Raw genomic sequence first — 21,920 nt, forward strand, 5'->3', positions numbered from 1 at the left:
TATTTAGTAATTTTTCTCAAGATTGACATTTTATGTAAACATTGGATTCAGGTTATTATGACAGAAAAAATACACAAATGTGAACATCTTTTAATTGAAAATAGCCTTTATATCAGTGCAAGACAAACTGCCAGTGCCTTAAAGTTGTTTGACTCAGTAAATAGTTGTGTACTGATGAGGACAGGTGTGTGGTTTGCAATGTTTAAAAGCAGACAAAAGCTGGGTGCTTGACTTCAGAAAATTGCCTGAGATGATGATGTCAAAAAGTGAACATGCTGCAGTGTAAAGACTCCGGATGAATCCTTTATTCCACACCTTTCATGAACTCCAGAAATTCTGTCAGAGAGAACAATGAGGGAACGATGACCCACAGAGTCAATGTAAAGAATTATATATGCATATATGAATAAAGTACATGCATATGAGCATTGTTTGTAAGACAGATGGTGACACTGACAGTTGTGCCAGTAATGTGCTGGTTAACGTACCGTCATAATCAATTTTGCCATCATTGTTTTTGTCTCCATCCTTCATCAGCTCCTCAATATCGTCTTCCGTGATGGTTTCTCCAGTAGACCCCAGCATGGTCTTCAGCTCCTCTAAGTCTATGTAGCCATCTCCATTCCTCAACAAAAGATAAAGGAATCAGCTAATACTTATTTGGAATGTTTGCTGAACTGAACCCTGTTGGCACTGTGTACAGTGTGAACAATATAATGTATTTCTAACATGGTAACATCCTGATCCAGTGAAGTTTTGGTTGTTACTTGAAGTCAACAAGACAGTTCTGTTTGTCTGTTTGATATATTTCAAACATCATTTATAAATCTACTAATGGGCGTCAGCACTGATTTCTCTTATATAGTAAAAATCCTATGAATTTTATGAAGGCTCTGCATGGTGCGAACAGAAGATGAAGAGAAACCTACTTGTCAAACATGCGGAAAAGTTCAGCCAACTCCTCCTCTGATTTTCCTTTGCTCTCCTCCTTCATGCAGCGAACCATCATAACCAAGAACTCATCAAAATCAACTGTGCCACTGCCTGTGAATGTAAATGATATTTTATTTTATTATGACAAAATATCTCAATATTGTATGTTTAGCAATTTAATCTCCCAAGATCCAGTTTCCCCTTTTATTTTCCTTCATGTGGTAAATCATTGTATTGTACTCCATGAAACAAACATGCTCCTGATGTCTTTAGTGCTGTGATGTCACATATTGAGAGAAGATGACATACCATCCTCATCCACCTCGTCAATCATCTCTTGTAATTCTTCAGGAGTGGGGTTCTGTCCCAACATTCTCATCACCTTCCCCAACTCTTTGGTGCTAATGCAGCCATCCTCTGCATCCTGGATGAATATGTCAAATGCAGCCTTGAACTCTAGAAGAGGCACAGCAAGTGTTTTACTTTCTGACAAGGAGATACATACTCATAACAACAAACATGTACAAAAGTTAACATCTCTAAAAAGAAACAGGCTTTAGAAGCCCATTGGACCAAAGTATGTAAACCTAGAGTTTTATTTTAAATCATACATTCACTGACCCCTTTATTAGGAACATCTGAACACCTGGCCTGTACTACGGAGCAGGATATGCGGTTCATGAAGTAACTTCAGATTTAACTCATGACAATACTGTCCAGTTAGAGTACTAGAAAGCCAGAGTCATCATTCCTACATGATCCTGTAGACAAATGAGTTTGAAGTGACAGGTGGCAAAGTGACAACTGATAAAGAACAGCAGATATTTAAAGGAATCATTTTGATTTTCCACGCTTTTCATGTGTGCCCTTAAAACAGAGATTCTTAACTGAGAAGGGTTGAGTTTATCACACACAAGATTATTTGATTCCCCCACAGGATATCTGACAGTGATAATGTTTTTACTGTATTATTATTCAATCACGACTGCAGCAGCTTGGAATACAGAATACTATGAGTAGACTGTGTGACGATAAAAGGAAATGAATACAAACCCTCTGATGGCTTTTATCAGCACACTCAAATATTTTCCATGATTATGAATGATTATTAATGATTACGTTACTTTCAAATTCATTCACAATACATTGTTTGTCAGACAAAAATAGTCACTTAATAATAAACATTTACTAAAATTCCAGTGCTTAGGTACAGAATAACTTTGAGCCCACTTTAAACATCAAACTAAATGATTTTCTCTTGTAGTTATTTGATCATGTTATAAACATTTCTCTGTAGGGCTTCAATGTCACTTTTGGCTATTGTTATAACTGAGTTTACCCACAGGTAATTTACAACTTGGCCTTTTCCACAAAAATCACTGTAGCTGTAAAAGCCAACCCAAAATTAACTGAGACAATTAATTACGAGTTTCATGTTACAGGCTATCCTGGACAGGGAATGTTGGTTCAGAGAAGCCAGATAACAGAAATATATGTGTTGAACTTGCTATGTAGAATGGGATCCTGCTTTTCCATGCAATTATCCAATCAGCCAATCATTCATTAGCAGTGCAACATCTTCATATGTTGGGTGCAACAGCTCTTATCAAACATCACAACAATTAAAAGTGTGAGCTCAATTACTGTGGCATGATGCCACGGTCTAAATGATGGCCGAGATTCAAAGCACAAGCAACATTTCAGAAAACATAATATTTCAGAAACACAACAACATAACCTGAATTCCAGTCTCTCAATAAGTGGAAACCATGTGCCAGTTATTCATAATTAGCATATAGTGCCCATAGAAGGGCATGCGACTTCAGTGCCGTCTGCACACAGAAACCACAGAAACTGGAAAAAAATCATAGAAGTCAAGAATGTCTCATTGAAAATCCAGAGACTGAAGCGCACTGGACTCAACTGTTAAAAAAGCTGTTATATGTTGTTCTATCAGCAGTGGAAAACGAAAAAAGCTACATTCAGTTGATAGTGTTAGTAGAAAGTCACACAGTTAAAGTAAATTGGACCAGCATCATTGGAAACACAGCACTGCAGGTGAGCTCTCAGCTTAGCATCTGTAGATACCAGAACCGAGCCCGACGGGACTGGACAGGCCAGGCTGGGTTCAAACAAAATAGTTTAAATACTATTTGGATCAGGTTTGGATGAACTGCTCTACCTCCTCAGCCAAAGCTGCCCATCATGTGTGAGGTGTATGTGAGGAATATATTGATTTGAAGCCACAGCAGTGGTATCACTGATAAAACAAATGCAACCTTTTATTGCTGCACTAAACACAGTGAGTGGGACAGAGAGGAAATTTCCTGAAATAAATAGTGGTCAGATTTAAAGGTGGAGACAAGTTAAAAATATTGATTCGTACCATCAGAATGTGAGGAAAATTGATGTCTGAAATACTCATTTATTAACATCATCTAAAACTTTAGGCATTACTGAACTCAGGGACAACTGCAGCATCCCCAAACTATAGAGTTTAAGAGAATGATATACTTTCCAACTTTTTTGCAAACTTTGTAACAGTTGTTACCCATATGTGTGCTTGTCCCAGTGATAAGGACACCTTTACATTGACCCCTGCAGCACAAAACAGTTTTGAGGAATTAAAGCAACTACTTGTTAACAGCCCTGTACTTGCTCAGTTCAACCATTATCTATGCCATGTGATACCCACAAAGTGGATCTCTGGTCACAAAGTGCTGTCCTTGTACAAGTAAAGGCTGATGGCACAAAGAAACCTGTAGCTTTTACTTCCTGCACATTGACTGAAATGGAACGGAAATGTTCCACAGTCTAAAAAGGGGCTCTTGTCTTTGTGTGGGATGCAGAAAAGTGGATATCTTTGGGCACTGACGATACTATCGAGCATTAAGGGATCTGTCGGGCGAGGGCATTCCCTCTTGTCTGACTGCATACTCTTGTTTGAATGTGATGTCTACTGAACAGGGTCCCAGAACTACGCCTATGCATTCTGTCAGCACCCTCGTGGGACACCCTGGTAACACAGGCCCAAAGGTCACCCAGGGGATTGTTTGCACATCACATGGGAGACCTCTACTGGTTGCCAAAAAATGATTGACAAGTAAATTCTTGTATTGCTATATCTGTACTCTATTAGTCTTACAAATAAACAGCCAATACTCACCATGCACCTCTGCAACTTGTCTCAATGTCTAATGGGTAATGGAAGAAAGCTTGGCCTGTACATTGATGGACCCTTTGAGACTGTTCCAGCCTGCAGGCCATCACAATGACAGACTACAATTGAAAAAAACCTGAGCTTGCCTTTTCACATACTGCAACAACTGAGGATTACACACTTCCTTGCTGCTGCCTTTAGTTGTCATAGTAACCCTGAGAACACTGTCAACTGAATGTTTTGCCTCCTTTCTTCATGACTGAGTGATAACTCATAGGAGAACAGCAGTTAACCACCCAGCTGCAAATGAATAGGTTTGATTGTGCCCTCAGAAGCTGCATTCAATCTGCAATCCAACAGTCACAATCATGGAAAGAGACTGTAATAAACTGGCTCCAGGTACCATGTACCATCTAACACCACATGCTACAACTTCTACCGACCCCCCAGGTTCACTCCCCGGAAATGGTGAGAAAGAGAGTAGGCCCAAAAACTTTCTTACTGAGCTTTTGAAAGACCTGGAGCACCTCCCACCTTTCTCATCTTCCCTCTGCGACTGGACAACACTGGAAAAAGCATGTCTTGACCATTACAAGGCATTGTCTATCGTCAGCCCTCTCACACACAGCCTCTGGTTAAATACAAGATTAAGTGGCACAAGGACTATGTTATGCCATAACTTCTACCATGTTATGAGAAGCTGATATGTTTGCACTGTTGTTTTTTTGCTATTAAACTGGTTGACACAGTTTGAAGTATTACTGGTAATGCACGTGACACTTTTGAAAATTAAGAAATGGCTAATTCTTTTTTTTTTGCTTTTATATGCATTGTTATATGTTTAATGTGTCTGATGTTTATTGCTCTAGTTACGCTTATAGCACCAAAAGAGAGTTATAATTTCTATTTAATTACTTAAGACAATTATAGTGTTGCATTGCTGTAATGTGTAAGATTCTATTTAAATCTGATTTCTCTTTCCTACTAGCACTTGTTTATCAGAGAGTGAAATCTTTTACAGAGAGAAATGGATTATATCATTTAAATGTCTACTACTTCATACCACAAGGTGGTACTGTTGTAGAAGAAGAGAACTAGTACTAGTTGAGACATATATATAAAGAGAAAGAGAATGCAATATGGCAACTGAGAGTGTACGCTACTAAACCGCTGCTGTTAACTTAAGCTGTTTTAAGGTAACCCTAACTTCGGCATTGTCTTATTCTTGAGACCACACTAAAGTCGTAATTGTTGTTAATGTTGTAATTTGTACTACTAGACAGATATTCGTAAATATAGATAAAAGACAGAATAGCAATAGTATTTTCCTCACCATTTTTTTGTTCCTCTGTCAGATTTTCCACCTGAAAGAAACAACAATCAGGGTGAATATTGTATATATCAATGCTTGTCACAGAAACTCAGTTATTGTTTTACCACTTCAAAGTTATTACAACTTAAACTCAATAACTATACTGATCACTTCAAGTCTGTACTATTCTCAGCATTGCGGGACTACAATGTTACACTGCTATGGAAGTGGTTGGTATCAGGTGTCACCCATTTGTTTTAATAGCCATCAGCTGTCCCTTCTCTTTGCTCCCTGAACTGTTTGTTCTTATTGTCAGGCACAGAAATGTGACCTAAATAAAGCAGCCAGTTACTGTGGTCACTGGGCTTTTCACACCTATTGTTTCAGAATCCCTTAAACTTGTACAATCTCTTGTATTTTGGCTTTCTGACATGCTAATTATATATATATATATATATATATATATATATATATATATATATGTTGGAACATAGTTGGAACATAAGAAATTTATAAAAACATAATAAGTTCCTGTTAGTCACAAATAAACACAAGCAATAGTATTCAAGCAATAGTATTCAAGCATCACAATTTCAAGCACAAGTATTCTGAATCACAATTTCAAAGTTATCTTCACACTACAAACAATACAATTAATAGAACATAAATAAGAAAATATAAAAATGAATAGTCACACATTTTTTTTCTCAAAAATGAATTTAGAATATTAAAATATATCCTTGAGGGGTTAGAGGGACCCCAAGGATGTGACCGTTGCATCTTCAGCAATTACTTTTTTAAGGAAGAAAATTCAAGAAACAATTAAAACCAAAGACTTAATGATCATTATATGCTGTAGAAATTACATGATCTAGAAAAATAAAATACTATATTATACTTGGTATACTCTGTACTCACCGCTGCTTTATATACATCATCCATGGCTGCTGATCTGTCGTTGCCTCTGACACACCACTGAATGTACTGTTGCACACAGATACAATACAAATGCTTGTATCTTTAGTGTAGGGTGACTGTGGTACTAAAAAAGCTCTTGACTCATCCCTCAAAATTCAAGGGGCGATAGAGGGAGAGAGAGAGGGAGAGGGATCTATAAATAGGTACAATGGAAGGCACTCAACAATAGGCAGTTCTTTGTCATGACTTCATAATGTTTGTGATGACACTATGATTTATTCATAGAACGAGCTTGACAGTTGGTATGAAGTTAGACATATTTTAGTTTACTGTAAACTCGGACTTCTCTCCTTGGGGAGTTAGTTTGTCAGGGGTAGACGGTCCCTAACAAAGAGCCCTGGTCACAATTAAGATCCTTGCATCTGTCTCCTTATATTCCACTGTGTCCATGCTGTATATATTCTTTCAAGGGGGTTTCCTGAAGGCAAAAGGTAGATGGCTTAATCTAAGAGCAGTGGACAGGCTTCACCATCTGGGGATCCTCCTGGAGTGCAACTGAGAATATCACCCTCAGTTACCCTAAACTTGTTAAACTACTCTACACAAGGATACTCAGCTGATTCTCTTTGGTATCTGCAACATAGCTTAACTTGGAAAAATCTTCTCCATGAGCAGATGTCCTTGCCGTCTTGAGAAGGTTCAAGGAGGGTAATATTGCTAATATTATATTAGCTTTTGAATCAAGAAGGTGACCTACGGTAAGTTACCACAGTATGTAAACAGTGTTCACATTGCTGGTACCAGTCCTTGATCTTCCTGTACATGTGAGGCCAGTAACACCTCTGTTGAGAAGCATCCTTGCAGGAGTATTTGATCTTCTTGATGGCTGTGATGATATGATGGGCTATATTGTGTAAATGACGCTTCGAGTCGAATTCGAATGTTGGGGCTTACGGACACTTGGATGACACCACAGGAGAAGTTTGAGGGCATTTTGGGGGCACTCAAACACTTCACCCACCCCTCCATTGACAAAGTGGTGAGTAGATAATGAGTCAATTTTCATTTTTCTGTGAACCATCCCTTGAGGGTGATAGAGAAGATTGTTGTTAGTACAGACTATGCACGTTTGGCCAAGCTGATGAACTTTTCTGTTACTTTTCCTTTTGCTAAACCCTTCCATAAAATATGGAAAATACAACTCTGTTATGAAGAGTTTCACTTTCAAGTGCTCCTGTGGCAGCCTACACAACACAGCCAACAAAATCCAGGTGTTCATTTACTGTACAAGTACAAGTAAGGACTGACTTCTCTATAAATCACTTCAAAATGTATTGTAAAGGTCCAATGGCCATCTGTTGAGCTCAATGAGCCAAATTGACTGCAAAACAAATTTTGCTATCTTTCTATCTTGTCTTTTTCTGCAATGGACACTTGCTTATCCGTGCCAGCCGTCTCGGCTGATTTCTTTGGAGCAGGAGGCAGCACAGAGGCATATACTTCTAAAAGAAGATAGTGAGGTTGCCTGCCTGACATCTCCAGGCAGGGAGTTCCAAAGTTATGGTGCCAGCATAGCAAAGGCCCGGTCACCTTTAGTGACCAGTAGATATTTTGGAACTGTTAATAGGGCCCAGTTGGAGGATCTCAGGCAGCGTTCAGACTGATAGGGGGTTAGTAAGTCACATATATAGATAGACTGGAGTCTGACCTCTCGGGGCTTTAAAAACAAGCAGTAAAATCTTAGTATCAATGCTATAACACTGGTAACCAGTGAAGGGCAGCAAGGATTGGCGTAATGTGGTCACACCGCACATTAAAAGCTTTGCAGCAGGATTTTAAATTAATCAATATTTTGCTTATTATACCAGAATAAAGTGCATTGCAATAGTCATGCCTGGAAGGAATAAAAGTGTGGATGACATTTTCTAAGTCTGTGGAAGACAGGAAAGACATGATCTTCTTCAACTGTCTCATATGCACAAAGCAGAACAGCACCACTTTTGTCACCTGAGCAATAACAATAGATCAGAATTAAACATAACATTGCAATGTAACAATGGTTATTAGATAAGGTACCCAGACTAGCGACTGTTATTGTCGTTTGTAATGGGGCTAGGGGGAGGATTATGACTGCTGATTTGGAGAAAGTGTACAGACCCTGCTATGTCTTTGTGATTTACCTTTTGAAAAAGTGAAGTGTCACCAGCACAGAATGAATCCTATAATAGGTTTGCCCAAAAACGATCCACCTATTGAATACTTTGTTGTTTGGGAATGAAAGGATGCATTTCTTGGCAGTTCAAGGAACCCAGTCATGCCACTGTGACTTGTCGTCAAATGCAGCCTCTAAAGGATACATCCCATGACTTGGGATGCTATATATAACATTTAATAAACAACATTTCTAATAGTGATCCCTGACATTTTAATGTTAAAGGATAGTGAACAAGATGTACATAGTTAGCACAATATTTTTGCAATTTAAAAATTATCTTGTCAATGTCATTGCATGTAATGGCAATAATGTGTAGCTGCACACATTCTCTTAATAACATATGTTGTACTGACATTCACTTTTACTTATGAAATGACACATTGAAACTAACATATCTGCAAGAAGCTATGTATCACCCCATGTATCCATCAGTCAAACTAAACTCAGGACTAACAGGGCAATATGCCAGCAAATGGATGGCAAACAGAATACTTGTTAGGTCACTCATATCCATTTCACCAAAAACATATCAGCCCTCCATATTTTATCATTTTAAAGGGTAGCATAGGTAGACAAATAAAAGGTTATAAAATGTTACATTTTCATCACTATCAATAATTTAGTTTAGTTTATTTATTTAATCTCTTTTCAGTGGAGTGGAGTCAGCTGTCTCTCAGCTGACAATACACAGGCTATTTTGAACATCTGTCCTTGACTAGAAATACAAGACCTCTACCAGTGGGGAGGGTAAAAAAAGCACTGTGGTGATAAATCTCTGTTGCAAAGCTATATATTCAGGAGAGATGGGTTGCACCTGCTATAATGTGGCAGCTGTAGAAATTGGTTTGATGATGTTTGATCACCAATAGATACATATCCATAAACAAATAGGTATCTGGTGGGCACAGGAAAGGAAATGGAAATCGTTTAAAAGAGTAGTCATCAGTAATAAAGAAATAGTCAATAAAGACTAAAAATCATAAATATCCTTTGCTCACATACGGCATGCTGGCAGACAAGAAAGCTCTTCAAAGAGTAATTAAGACTGCACAACAAATCACTGGAGCACAGTTACCAACACTAAAGGAAATTTACAAAACATAATCAGAGACTCATCCCATCCGGGTCACCACCTCTTTACTCTGCTGCCCTCTGGGAGGCGCTATAGGTCTTTAAAAACCTGCACTTCCAGGTTCACCGGAAATAATCAAGTATGTGAAACACTGTGAAATAATCAAGTATGTGCAATCACTGCCATCACGTGACAAATTGACTTTTAACTTATTTATAAAGTTTTTACATGTCTGTTTTATGTGTGTATGGTGATCCACTGTTTTTGATGTGTGTGTATATGTGTGATCCACTGGAGACACTTTATTTCGTTGTGCACTGTACAATGACAATAAAGGCATTGAAAATGAAATAGTAAAGTCTGTGCAAGAGAGTCAAATTCTGTGGCTGGGTGCCAGCCGATGTCTGGTTCTCCAGCTTTCAGGGTGCACAGTTCGGTGTCATGTCTGGATTGAAACACCTGCTCGGTTTGCGATGGACTGCTTTAGGCACTAACATTTTCAAACCATCTGTGACCATAAGGGTCACTTTCTGGGTGTTAATGTCGGCTTCCCTGGCTGTGATGCAAGTGTCATTAGGTACATCTGCACCGGCCTCAGAAAAAAAATATCTGTGTTACAGGAAAAGGATTATTGTTAAATTAGCATTTTTATTGCATTTAACAAATTGCATGAATATTTTCCACATTCCTGCACAACTAAAAAAGAGACTCATATATTTTTTACGGAACCCTTCTGCAGACAGGGAAAAAAATTGCATCTCCACGAAATGATAACCCATGGAAACAAGAAAATAAGTGGTCAAGAGATATGAATCTGTTGTTACGAACAAGACCTGGCGTACTAAACTTAAAAAGCCTTTTGGATAAGAGATGAAATGTTTGACTTAACTTGCTCAAGCCTTGTGGGTTACCAAAGCCTGGCACATGTCATTGAAAACATTATTAGTTTTTGTGTAGCGTTACAAAAAATATGTCTATATAGTAAGGACAAATCCCAAAAAACTGCTATAAAAATACTATGTAATAATATTATTTTTCAATTCTCATTATATCAATCCAGATCATATAGAGAAAATAGTTATACATTTTCTGTAATCTAAACCTTTAAATATCAATTTAAATGATACAAGCTTTGTTTCCAAACAAATATTTTATTTTCCACATGGCATATAAAACTGTTTAATGTATATTGCTATAGCTCCACCTGCTGCTTATAAAGCTGCGGCAGCATTAATGATGTAGTCAAATAGCTTAGTAAAACAATATATAAATCTGTCAAAATGAGTACCTTTAATTTAAAACTTGATTTTGTTGTTTATTGTAACTAAATTTAACTGTTTTTGTGTATTATTATGGAAAATGTGTTTGGGATGTGTGATGCCTTTTTGGATCAAAAAGTCCAAAATCGCTCTTGAACTGTTTCTGTGGATTGCCAGGTACGTTTATATTATGCATGTTATATTTGATCCATCTACTGATGATTAGTTGGTTGTCATTTGAAACAGCAGAGCTGTCTTGATCAACTCATTGATGGCTTGTCCCACTATGGAGTAAGATTTACCTCACAGTTCTGTATCATATTTGCTCCGTGCTGTGGTAAAATTACTTTTAAAGAAATGCCATATTTAACCATAACTACTCATTTTTATGGCCTTTCATTTATGGTGTTGAATTTCCCTCCAGGTTTGATCACTCCTGAGAGAGAACCCCAGCTTGCGTGTGCTGTTTGACATACCAGGAGAGGACAAAGGTCTAGCAGCTGATTTTGTAGCTGGTATTCTCAAACCAAGCTACTCTGTACTGGGGAGCAACAGAAGAGCTAGGGAGGAGTTGATGGTGGTAAAATTTAGGGAGTTTCTCCAATGTGTTGAAAGTAAGTTTGTATTTGTAATTCAGTATATTATACAATAAGGCAATCCAGGAAATTTACAGATTCATTTTATTCTTTACAACTCATGAAGCTGTGCCTGTCTAATGTTTGTGTACCATGTAACAAGAATACAGTTGTTATCTGAGTGCTTGTAAGAATAACATTGCTTTTTCACCAAAATACCTATACAGTAAACCATTAGTCACTCAATTAGTCATTGATTCAGTCTTTCTTAAACCTGAGTATTTTCTAGTCTCCAAGTCAACACTGGTTTCCCTTTGCTTTTAGATAAAGAGCTGAGAGACACATATGGGGACAGGAAACTAACCAAGGATGAGGAGGCATTCCTGAAGACTTTGAGCCCTGGTCACATCCTGGCATTTGCTACAGGGAGCAGCAAAGTCCCAGCCATTGGTTTTCATCCAACTCCTAAATGAATATTTATTCATGATGAAGACAGACATCTTCCCACTGCACACACATGTGCAAATGAGCTTCACCTTTTTGTGAACGCAACAACAATGGCTGATGATGATGAATTTAACCACTGCTTCCTAGTAGCACTAATGAATGGATCTTTATTCAGCACCATTTAAACAAATGTCAGGATTTCACTCTTTAGTTTCGGATATGTGGTGCTATTACTATTTTTGGTGTCTACAACTGGACTAAAGTATTGTTGTGTTTTGAGACATTTAACAGCTACCATTAAAAGTACAAGTAAAGGTTTTTTTTTTTCCATGTACAACTGGAGCATAAATGTGCTGTCCTAGTTGATATTTTTACTGTAAATCTACTAATAATTTGCTGAAATCAGTTAATTTGTAAAAGAACCCCTGCAGTGTAATACACCAGTGTTTAGTGCAGGGCTCTCCATGTTTGTCAAACCAGGCTGCTGTGGTGTTCTGTGTACCCTCTGCCCCTCTCATGGTAACAACCCTATAACTTTCCACTACAGTCCAGTGGTTGATTGAGGACATAGTTTGTTCATATTATAAAGCAGTGGTTTCAATTGCAGTACATAAGAAAGCTGAAAAAGAAAGACTATACAGTAGCTTGTGTTTTCCCATCTTGCTCCACATTCTTTTCATCTCATGGTCAAATGTTCTGTTAAGAGCTCCTTTGCAATAAAAATGCAACATTATGTGAACAAATCTTTCACTTCCTGGTTTCTGTAAAGTTAAGCTGTACCTGAACAAGAGTTTTTGACTGTTCCAAAACTCTATTCCTGTTTGTGGATGTTAATTACAAAAAGTGTTGTTTACTTCCATGAGGACTGTATCTGACCCTTCTTTATACTGTAAGATGTTGTACTGTATGATTGGAAGGATATGGAATCAGCCATCGGGGTAATAAATGACTAAATGTACATTTACTCAAGTAAGGTACTCAAGTAGAAATTTGGAGTACTTTTCAGATTACATTTATTAATTCCACTCCTCACCATTGAAAGCCATGTATATTCAGATTTATTGATATTGAATATTTTGTGATAAACTGAAGAATGTATTTGTTCATGTGTTGAAAAAAATCTTTCTCCTATTCCTACTCCTCCTCAAGCTCTTTACAAAAGTGTTAAAGTACAATGAGGCTCATGTTATGCTAAGATCACACATTTACAAGTTTATCAAAAATAAACTGTTGTGTTCTCTGAAACAATGTTTTGCCATTGTTGTTGTCATTTTGAAGAGGGTTAATGGCATCATTCAATTCTTGCAAATCCCTGCCATTCAATGGGGAAAATCCTCTTTTAGAGTTTGGTGAGGAACAAAAAACTACCCCTGCTGTTGGGAGTTCTGGGTTGTGAAGATGAGGCAAATCATTGTCCAGAGTAAAAAGCTGAACTGGTGTTCTATTTCCTTCAGATGACAAGGAGTGATGGTAATATCCAGCTTTGAATTCCTCCAAAGTGCGATTGATTCTGGGTAGAAAGACATAATGGAGACAAAATAGGTCTGTTGCATTGTCTATGTCTAGGATACCCAGGGATTCCAGTTCATAAAAAATGGGTGCATAAATATGGTTGCAGTTTCTGTTCAAGTCTCGGTTAAAACGCTCGATCCTCTGGTTGTGTACTGAACTTCCTGTTAAGACAGAGCCTTCACCCCTGCTTGCATGCATGTCCTCCCAAATCTGAGTGTTCTCTCCTCCGTGATCAGTCCTGATGTGCAGTGGTCTGCCAAACTGTCCAACAGCTGCAGTAAAGTGGTCTCACAGTTTCAGCACGATTATTGTTGGAGCAGTGAAGAAACATCAACATCCTACTGTAGCCGTCTATGGCACCATGAACAACCAATTTCCACCTAATCAACTTATGATTTCTGTCATTTTATGTTTTTTTACAGTTTAAATTATAATATAATATAAATTATATAATTGATGCTTTGCGGCTCAGAACATCTTCACGTAATCTTTAACTCACATTTACACACCTTGCTTTTCAGCTCATGAGTTCGTCCCACTGCGTCACTTACCGGTGTGAGTTTTACTGTTTATAGAAACATATGTGCTACACATAAAGTGCATTGGTGCTAGTAGCAAATCTCTACTGGCTACCGTAAGCTAGTTTAGTTAAGTTAGCCTTGACAAGAATCCAATGCTATGTGATTTGGAAAACAGACTCACCGAGGTGGCCTGTGGTAGCCCTGTGGCGGTTGCTGTTGCTGTTGCTGTGGAAAAATTTTGGATTGCTGCCAGAAGGGCTTTGCTGATATTCTCCGCTAACGCCGATTCATTCATCGACATGTTTGCAGAGCGACCATGGCCGACAGGAGAGTGTACCGGGTGGAGGCGGGCGAACATGACAGATCAGTCAAAGTGCGCCCCCTTGTGGCTGGCTATAGTGGCTACAGGTCATAAGTCCCGCATTCTTCATAAAAGTGACACTAAAAACTCAAAGTACTCTTCAAATAAAGTTTCTCCAAACATGTTTGTTATTTTATGTAGTTATTAACATGATATTCCATGTCCAAGAGTCCATTTCCCCGGATAAGATGGGTTTTATTCGTTATTTGCCACTATAAACACACTCTGACCTCCCCGAGCTTTTATTTTGGTACTTCCTGTTACCGGCATTTGAATTTGCATATTAGTTAAATATTTAGTTTCACCTGAAACATTTAGATTTAACATTTAGATTTAGATTCAGATTTAACATTTAGATTTAGATTCAACATTTAGATTTAACATTTAGTTTAGATTTAACTTCTAGATTTAGATTTAACATTTAGATTTAGATTTAACTTCTAGATTTAGATTTAGATTTAACATTTAGATTTAACATTTAGATTTAACATTTAGATTTAGATTCAGATTTAACATTTAGATTGCACATTTAGATTTAGATTTTTTTTCAGCGTGAGCTGCTTTACAAACGGCACGCCATAGATTAGGTCGTCAATTATCTTCAATCTGAAGTGGTTCACCAGAGGTTAGGCTGACAGATGTGATGGTTCTTTACATGAGAGGTAAACAGCAGTGAGGAAGTGGAGCTCTAACGCAACGTAAACTTGGCAAACACTCCTGAAACACCAGCTAGCTGAGGAGCTAACACTGACAGCAGTGTATAAACACGGATGAAGCTGGGTGGTTACAGACTTAATGGAGGTATACGGTGTCATGTGAGAGAACGCCACCCACTAAACCTTTACATCTGGTTTGACGGGATTTTATTCAGGCACAGTTTGAAAGCTGCTGTCAGAGATTATATTCGGAGATTACCATTTCCTGCTCTGGATGAAAATTGGCGACAGTCATAACCTAATAACTTCAGACTATTAAATTGGTTGATCTTATTTTATCAGCATGTAAACACCAAATCCAGAATGCAATCCAAGGTCTCAGTATTGAATTAGCTGGTTTGATACTAGTCGTTCTGGAAATGATCATGTTCGAGTGTTATTGTCATGGGTTTGACTTTTTCTTCTAATCAGAAATGAGGCCTCATCCCACATGTTTTTTTTCCATGCACTATGTTATATCATACCTATAGTGTTTCATTTGTTTTATGCCAGAAACTAATTTGAAAGTCATTGTTGGTCAGTAAAATGCTTTGGCCCTAAGTGAAACATTGTAAATATCTGGTGGAGTACACTGAAATACTGGAGCATACCCTGAATACAGTTTTTCACATGTCCATGATGCCACAACTAGATCTCTTGTACCTCTTGTCTAAAGTGCACACACATAGCAACTCGTGTTGGGGAATATCATTTGATACAATCTGACACCAGTGGCGCACACGCATATATAAATGCAGATACATTAGACAGATGAAAAGTAGATCACTTCGTTCCCAAAACACAGGCTCTCTAGTGGTTCCAAGAGTCTGTAAGAGTAGAGCAGGAGGTAGAACATTTAGCTATCAGGCTCCTCTCCTGTGGAACCAGCTCCCACTCTGGGTTCGGGAGGCAGACACTGTCCCAGCATTTAAAGTAAAACTAAAAACCTTCCTCTTTGACAAAGCCTATAGTTAGTTCTGGATCAGGTGAGTCCTGAACCATCCCTTAGTTGTGCTGCTATAGGTTTAGACTGCTGGGGGAACTCCCATCATGCACTGAGCACTTCTTCACTTCCCTCTGTCTCTCTTTCTCTCTGCCCCCCCACACCTGTTTATTTATTTATTTATTAGTTTTAACATGTCATAATGTCAAAGTGTCACTTTGTCCTCCCATAGTCCCTCTGGCTCTTCTCTCTCTCTCGTTTCAGATAACTCCGGCACCGGGACTGCAGGACAACAACGACTACCATCGACATTGTTAGCATTAATTAAAATAACTCAGTAATTCATTAATATATCTAATCCTGTTGTAGATCACTACATTGTTATTGTTATAGTCAGCCCTGATAGTGATTGGTGCCCAATTGTTCCCGGTCTCTCTCTCTCCACCTCATCTCTATCTTCTCTCCCCCGCTTTCCACCCATCTCTCCTTTCCTCCCCCCTTACTTTTCTTTCCTCACCCCAACCGGTCGAGGCAGATGACCGCCCACATTGAGCCTGGTTCTGCCAGAGGTTTCTCCCTGTTAATGAGGGAGTTTTTCCTCTCCACAGTCGCCTGTGCTTGCTCATTGTGGGAACTGTTGGGTTTCTCTATGTTAATATTGTTTTAAGGTCTTGACCTTTAAATGTAAAGTGCCTTGAGATAATGTAAATTATGAATTGGCGCTATATAAATAAAATTGAATTGAATTGAATAGTCAAAGTTCACTGTCTGATTTTTTGATCTGAGGTGTGAATGTGATTAAATTGCTGCTTGGCTGCATATCAGCACTGGACAATTGGGACAGTGGAGTATCATAAAGAACTCCCAATGACACATGTAAAAGTCATGTCAGTGTGTGGGCTTAACTTGAAAACAATGGATGTACACAGTAATATGTGCACATGTTAGAATGGTGCTCTCCCCCCTCTGTTTTCTCTCTCCCTTTTCCCCCCACTTCTCCTCTCTTACTCTTTTCTCTCCTTTCAACACAAGCTGTCAAGGCAGATGCCCCCTCCACCTCGTTTCTCCCTGTGAGCTTCTCTTTGCAGGAACTGTTGAGTTACTCTATAATTTTGTCAGGTCTCAAACTTACTCTGTAAAGAGCCATGGCATCATCTATATTGTGAATTTGCATCATCAAGCAAACATTTCTGGTTGATATTATTTTTTTCAAAAAGAGTTTAATTCCACATATTGAAAAAGCAGGAGATGAAATGATTGTGGCCATAATAGGTTTCCAGAGTTTTTGTCATCATTGTGCTTGACAAGCACTGCTTGTACACCAATCAAGCTCCTCACCCTGACAGTGTTTCATGGATCCATACCTCACACCATCTTAAAACTATCATCCTGTCCTATTTCATCATTGTGCTTGACAAGCACTGCTTGTACACCAATCAAGCTCCTCACCCTGCAGGGTTGTTTTTGCTCTGAATGCACAGAATCAATAACAGAGTACATGTCTTTCTTCATTCTTTCAGATGGCTGCAATCAGAAAGAAACTAGTGATAGTCGGTGATGGAGCCTGCGGCAAAACCTGTCTCCTCATAGTGTTCAGCAAAGATCAGTTCCCTGAGGTCTATGTGCCCACTGTGTTTGAAAACTATGTGGCAGATATTGAGGTGGATGGTAAACAGGTAAGCTGTTTATTATAATGTCACATTTCTTTCTTTTTGTCATGAGTCAATTAACACAGCATAGGGTGTGTAGACTGAGCCTCGGACCCTGAAGGTTTGTTTCATAATATAACCTGCGCAGCACTTGGTTTTTAAGGATGATACTATATTGGACAGTTAAAAACAAAAAATGCTAACAATATATCAAATGTTAGTAATATGTTTTAAACTAATGCTTGTGCAATGCTTCATCTTTTTTGTCAATGATATATGAACATAGAGACGCTATTTTTAAATGATAAACTTGTTTGTGAAATTCTGTCATTTCATCTCACTTATCTCTAAACATGTACACTGATACCAACACATCTGGAAGAAGGTAACATTGGGTTGTATATTGGCCTGGCGGATTTGTCCATAGACTTAATTTCCCTTCGGGGATGAATAAAGTAATCTATGAATAAAGTAATCTATCTAGACATATATACACAGTATGTAGAATCCACATTGACCGCTGGATCGAACGTCAACGTTGCCATCCAATTGGGTGAAATATTTTCAAGAAAATGTTTTAAGATTAAAAGTGCCTCTGGATTTTAGTTTAGTTGTATTTCAAAGCTTCTCCCTCTCCCAGAATCTGCCTGATGTCTGAATCTGAATACTTTTCCTGATTTTGAGCCATGGCTTTTAAACCTGATAATAGATCACCAGTTTGACATTTTGATGGATTTTTAACAAACTGAACAAAGCTCAAAAATAACTTGTTTAACCTGTATATCAACAGAAATGGAAAATTGACTGTTGTGTACTGGAACAATTTTTTGTCAAACAACTGTTCTATCCAACCTTTCTGCTGTTTTCCTGGTTGTCTTTGAATCTATCTCATGTTGTCAGAATCTAGGGCACAAACCTTGTAACTGAGCCCTGTAGCATTTAATTGTGATGCAGATATGGTGGTGTTGTGAAGTATGTAAGCATTAATGTCCTCGACCCCTGTAGGTGGAGCTGGCTCTCTGGGACACAGCAGGACAGGAGGACTATGACCGGCTGAGGCCTCTCTCCTACCCAGACACAGATGTCATCCTCATGTGTTTCTCCATCGACAGCCCCGACAGCCTAGGTGAGATTTCTTTCCTGCCATTGGTTTTGACAAATGTACCATTTGCTCCACATTCAACATGGACACTTTGTGCCCGATGCAGAGAATATTCCAGAGAAGTGGACTCCAGAGGTCAAACACTTCTGTCCCAATGTGCCTATTATTCTGGTGAGAAACAAGAAAGACCTGCGGAATGATGAACACACTCGTCGAGAGTTAGCCAAGATGAAACAGGTGAGTGAGGCCTGTACTTAACTGTGCTCATTCTGCAGCTTATACAAATTCAAACCTATGGGGGTTTGTTTAGACTGAATTTCATTATAATCCCAAAGGTTACTTATCTCAAAATGCATCAAATTGACTGAGTTAATCATGGGAAACTGTTTGTGAAACTGTAAGAGTGAGGAGTCCTCCATATTCTGCACTTTTGGTTCTCACTGCAAAGCTATACAAGATAGTAAATGTTTATCTGCACACTCTAGTAACAATCAGGTTTGACAAGGTGGAATATTCTCACCAGTCCACTTCACTCTGTATATGGATGGTCTCTCCAAACAGTTAATAGAGTTAAGGACTGGCTGTATGGTGGGGATAGCATTGTTAACCCTTAGGGCACCTTCTGGACATCTTTGGCCATTTAAGTTTTCTTTTTTTGATATTTCTCACTGTGTTAATGCATATGACTCGGGACTTTCAAAAGATGTGTATTTTCTGCAGATTTTAAAATTTGTGTAAAAAAATACTACCTTTTATCACCTTTGTGGCACAAAAAAAAGCCCCATTGGAACCCATTATAACTGCTTTTTATCTCTTTGCCATGAATCCATAAAATCATGCATTACACATTTTTATTATTTCATTCTGAAGTCCTGGCTTCAAAGTTATATTTTATATATTGACCCATTTTCCATCATTTGGCATAAAGGTAAAATACATAGTATTTCCTGGTTTCCTGTAGTGGCACTATTTCTGTATAATGGAACCCATAAACCTAATGTGTGCAAGTGAAATGATGTGTGAAACCTACATTTTGCTGTGAATATCTGTATGAGTTACAGCATGCTAAGCTTTCACTGTAACTGTGTATGTGTAAGTGTGTTTGTGCATCTGTGTTTGTGTGTTGCTAATCAGCAAAATAATTACGCAAAAATAATGTTAGTGATCATCAGTGACATATGCCAGGCTCTGTTAACCTTCCAAAAATAATGACATTATCATGTAGTAAAGGGAAAATATGACATTTTCTGTGTTTTGTTTTTATATAGTTAGCATAAAAACCGATGGTGTCAAACTGGAATTTTAAAGAGTTGAAATAATGAAAATGAATGAATATTTGGTATTTATGATCAGGGCTGATGTTTAATACAATTAATTAATTAAAAAAGAGTGTTGGATCCAGCTTAATTTTCTCTCATTCTTTTGAGCAGGCCGAGTCTTAAAGAAAGAACAAAGTGAAATATCTAGGTCACATCATTATGAATGATTTCTGTGATTCTGACGAGGTGCAGCATCGGTGCTGTAAACTCTATGCACAAGCCAACATATTCACTGCATGTATCAGCTGCTAGAAAGATAGAAAGATGTGAAGAGATCAAACCATCAAGTCATCCCATTGAACTTATTTTCTTTTTTGATTTTGCCACACAGGAACCAGTGAAGTCTGATGAGGCGAGGGAAATGGCTAACCGGATCAATGCTTTTGGTTACTTGGAGTGCTCGGCCAAGACGAAGGATGGCGTGAGGGAGGTGTTTGAGATGGCCACCAGGGCAGCACTGCAGGCCAAGAGACGAGGCAAGAAAAGCGGCTGCTGCCTTTTATAGAGTGTCAGGTGACGCAGGATCAGGAGGGAAGGAGGGAAATAAACACGGCTAAGAAAAACATCCCTGTGGCTGTTTCCACCAAGGTAGGCACAGTTGACTGGGGAGTTGTAGGGATGAAACCAGGCTAAAGAAAAAAAGGAAGGTCAAATGCTATGGAAAAGGGGAATACATGTATATACATTTAAGTTCGACATTATAGCTTTTAGCTTTCAAATAGAAATACTGTAATCTCGAGTTTAGGACTCAATAAAGCTGAAATTAAGAGAACATGACGAGAAGGGAACATCTCTCCTGCTCATACTCTTACTCCAGTACAGTAAGCTCCTCTGTGGCTGGTGGTCGAAATCAGACGAATGCCTGCCTAACTAACTGTTGGAAGACTTCCGTGGCTTGCAGTGTGACTGTGCTTGTCTTTCATTCTGTATGTTTTTCACTCTCCTTAAATTCCAAAGTTAGAACTAACAAACTTTTTATGGACCCGCTTTTCTTTTTTATGAACCATATTTCATACAATTTTCAATTAAAAAGCAGAGTTTAATTGTTTGCAGTTAAGTATAAAAACATAATGAGACCAACGACCATGAGTGTTTTATACCTGCTTGTTAATTAATAAAAGTTGACTGAGTTAACTTGGCCTTAAAGTGACAAAACTGTGATTGAAATAAATCAAAGTGTACTGTCAAATACGCTGTATGTGACTGGGGATTAAAGGGTAAATAAAATATTATTGTCCTTTAGAAAGTTACTGTAAATTCTGAAATAGTAACAGGTCTTAATTTCTAACTGCTACTGGGGCAGAGCCTTTTTTAAACAAGCTGAAAAGACTTGATTCCTAATTTCCCCCGTTTTCTGAAAATATTTCAGAATTTAAGAAGAAGAATCCTCCCAATTTTACCATGTGATCACTTTCAATTTGCTGTTAATGCAAACTGAACCCTGTCTACCTGACAAATTCAGTATATTGCACATTTCTATAGCAAAGTATCCTATACTATACAGTTGGGTAGTTTCTTTCAAAATAAATACTGTTTTCAGTTACTTTTTGTGAAATTGCTTTTATTTACCAATATTTTATGTTAATAGGATAAATTGCTAGCTGCCAGTAGGCTTTTAATGTGAAACATTTGCACAGGGCTTCAGTCACTTGTGGAAGTGAGTGAAAACAGTGTTTGTGTTGGAGAAGTGACACTTGAGGGATAGTTGATGGAATCAGTGCCATGGGACTGTCATCTATAGTGATGTTCATCTGCAATATACAGGACAAGTAATTCCACACCTTTGGTCTTCTCTGGAAGTTAGACATTGACAGTGTTTTTCCCCACTCTGCCACTTCACTCATGTCTACAGCTGTTATTTTCTGCTTTTTACTCTGTTGTATGTTATGTTCACTTTGTGATATTCTACTGGCTTTTGTTGTATTAT

At 38.2% G+C, this 21,920-nt stretch overlaps 2 protein-coding genes and 1 long non-coding RNA gene across 4 annotated transcripts; 2 read left to right on the forward strand and 1 right to left on the reverse strand.

The window, feature by feature from the left end:
• Nucleotides 1–88: 88 nt before the first annotated feature.
• LOC109630643 (troponin C, slow skeletal and cardiac muscles-like) lies at nucleotides 89–6,521 on the reverse strand. The gene is made up of 6 exons (XM_020088945.2): nucleotides 6,324–6,521; nucleotides 5,427–5,457; nucleotides 1,243–1,389; nucleotides 930–1,044; nucleotides 489–625; nucleotides 89–336 (listed from the first exon to the last, which is right to left on the reverse strand). The coding sequence occupies exons 1-6, from the start codon at nucleotides 6,345–6,347 to the stop codon at nucleotides 305–307; spliced, it is 486 nt and encodes a 161-aa protein (XP_019944504.1). The 5' UTR covers nucleotides 6,348–6,521; the 3' UTR covers nucleotides 89–304.
• A 112-nt stretch (nucleotides 6,522–6,633) lies between these two features.
• On the forward strand, nucleotides 6,634–13,138 carry LOC138410444 (uncharacterized). 2 transcript variants are annotated; one of them, XR_011243154.1, is made up of 3 exons: nucleotides 6,634–7,362; nucleotides 11,294–11,483; nucleotides 11,769–13,138. It is a non-coding gene; the product is annotated as an uncharacterized lncRNA (long non-coding RNA). The 2 variants fall into 2 exon arrangements; XR_011243153.1 differs by having other exon boundaries at nucleotides 6,634–11,483.
• A 4,265-nt stretch (nucleotides 13,139–17,403) lies between these two features.
• On the forward strand, nucleotides 17,404–20,767 carry LOC138410565 (rho-related GTP-binding protein RhoA-C-like). The gene is made up of 4 exons (XM_069527316.1): nucleotides 17,404–17,599; nucleotides 18,578–18,698; nucleotides 18,781–18,911; nucleotides 20,325–20,767. The coding sequence occupies exons 1-4, from the start codon at nucleotides 17,444–17,446 to the stop codon at nucleotides 20,496–20,498; spliced, it is 582 nt and encodes a 193-aa protein (XP_069383417.1). The 5' UTR covers nucleotides 17,404–17,443; the 3' UTR covers nucleotides 20,499–20,767.
• Nucleotides 20,768–21,920: the final 1,153 nt, after the last annotated feature.

The sequence above is a fragment of the Paralichthys olivaceus genome, chromosome 6 (genome assembly GCF_024713975.1).
Source record: "Paralichthys olivaceus isolate ysfri-2021 chromosome 6, ASM2471397v2, whole genome shotgun sequence".
Classification (NCBI taxonomy): Eukaryota; Metazoa; Chordata; class Actinopteri; order Pleuronectiformes; family Paralichthyidae; genus Paralichthys; species Paralichthys olivaceus.

Excerpts from the sequence above, each read along its gene's own strand:
- LOC138410565 (XM_069527316.1), top strand. The coding sequence starts at position 17,444 with ATGGCTGCAATCAGAAAGAAACTAGTGATAGTCGGTGATGGAGCCTGC. Across the intron at positions 18,699-18,780 it reads CGACAGCCCCGACAGCCTAG|AGAATATTCCAGAGAAGTGG; the intron begins GTGAGATTTCTT and ends TGCCCGATGCAG. Across the intron at positions 18,912-20,324 it reads AGTTAGCCAAGATGAAACAG|GAACCAGTGAAGTCTGATGA; the intron begins GTGAGTGAGGCC and ends TTTGCCACACAG.
- LOC109630643 (XM_020088945.2), bottom strand. The coding sequence starts at position 6,347 with ATGGATGATGTATATAAAGCAGCG. Across the intron at positions 1,390-5,426 it reads GACAGAGGAACAAAAAAATG|AGTTCAAGGCTGCATTTGAC; the intron begins GTGAGGAAAATA and ends TGCCTCTTCTAG. Across the intron at positions 626-929 it reads CTTTTCCGCATGTTTGACAA|GAATGGAGATGGCTACATAG; the intron begins GTAGGTTTCTCT and ends TCTTTTGTTGAG.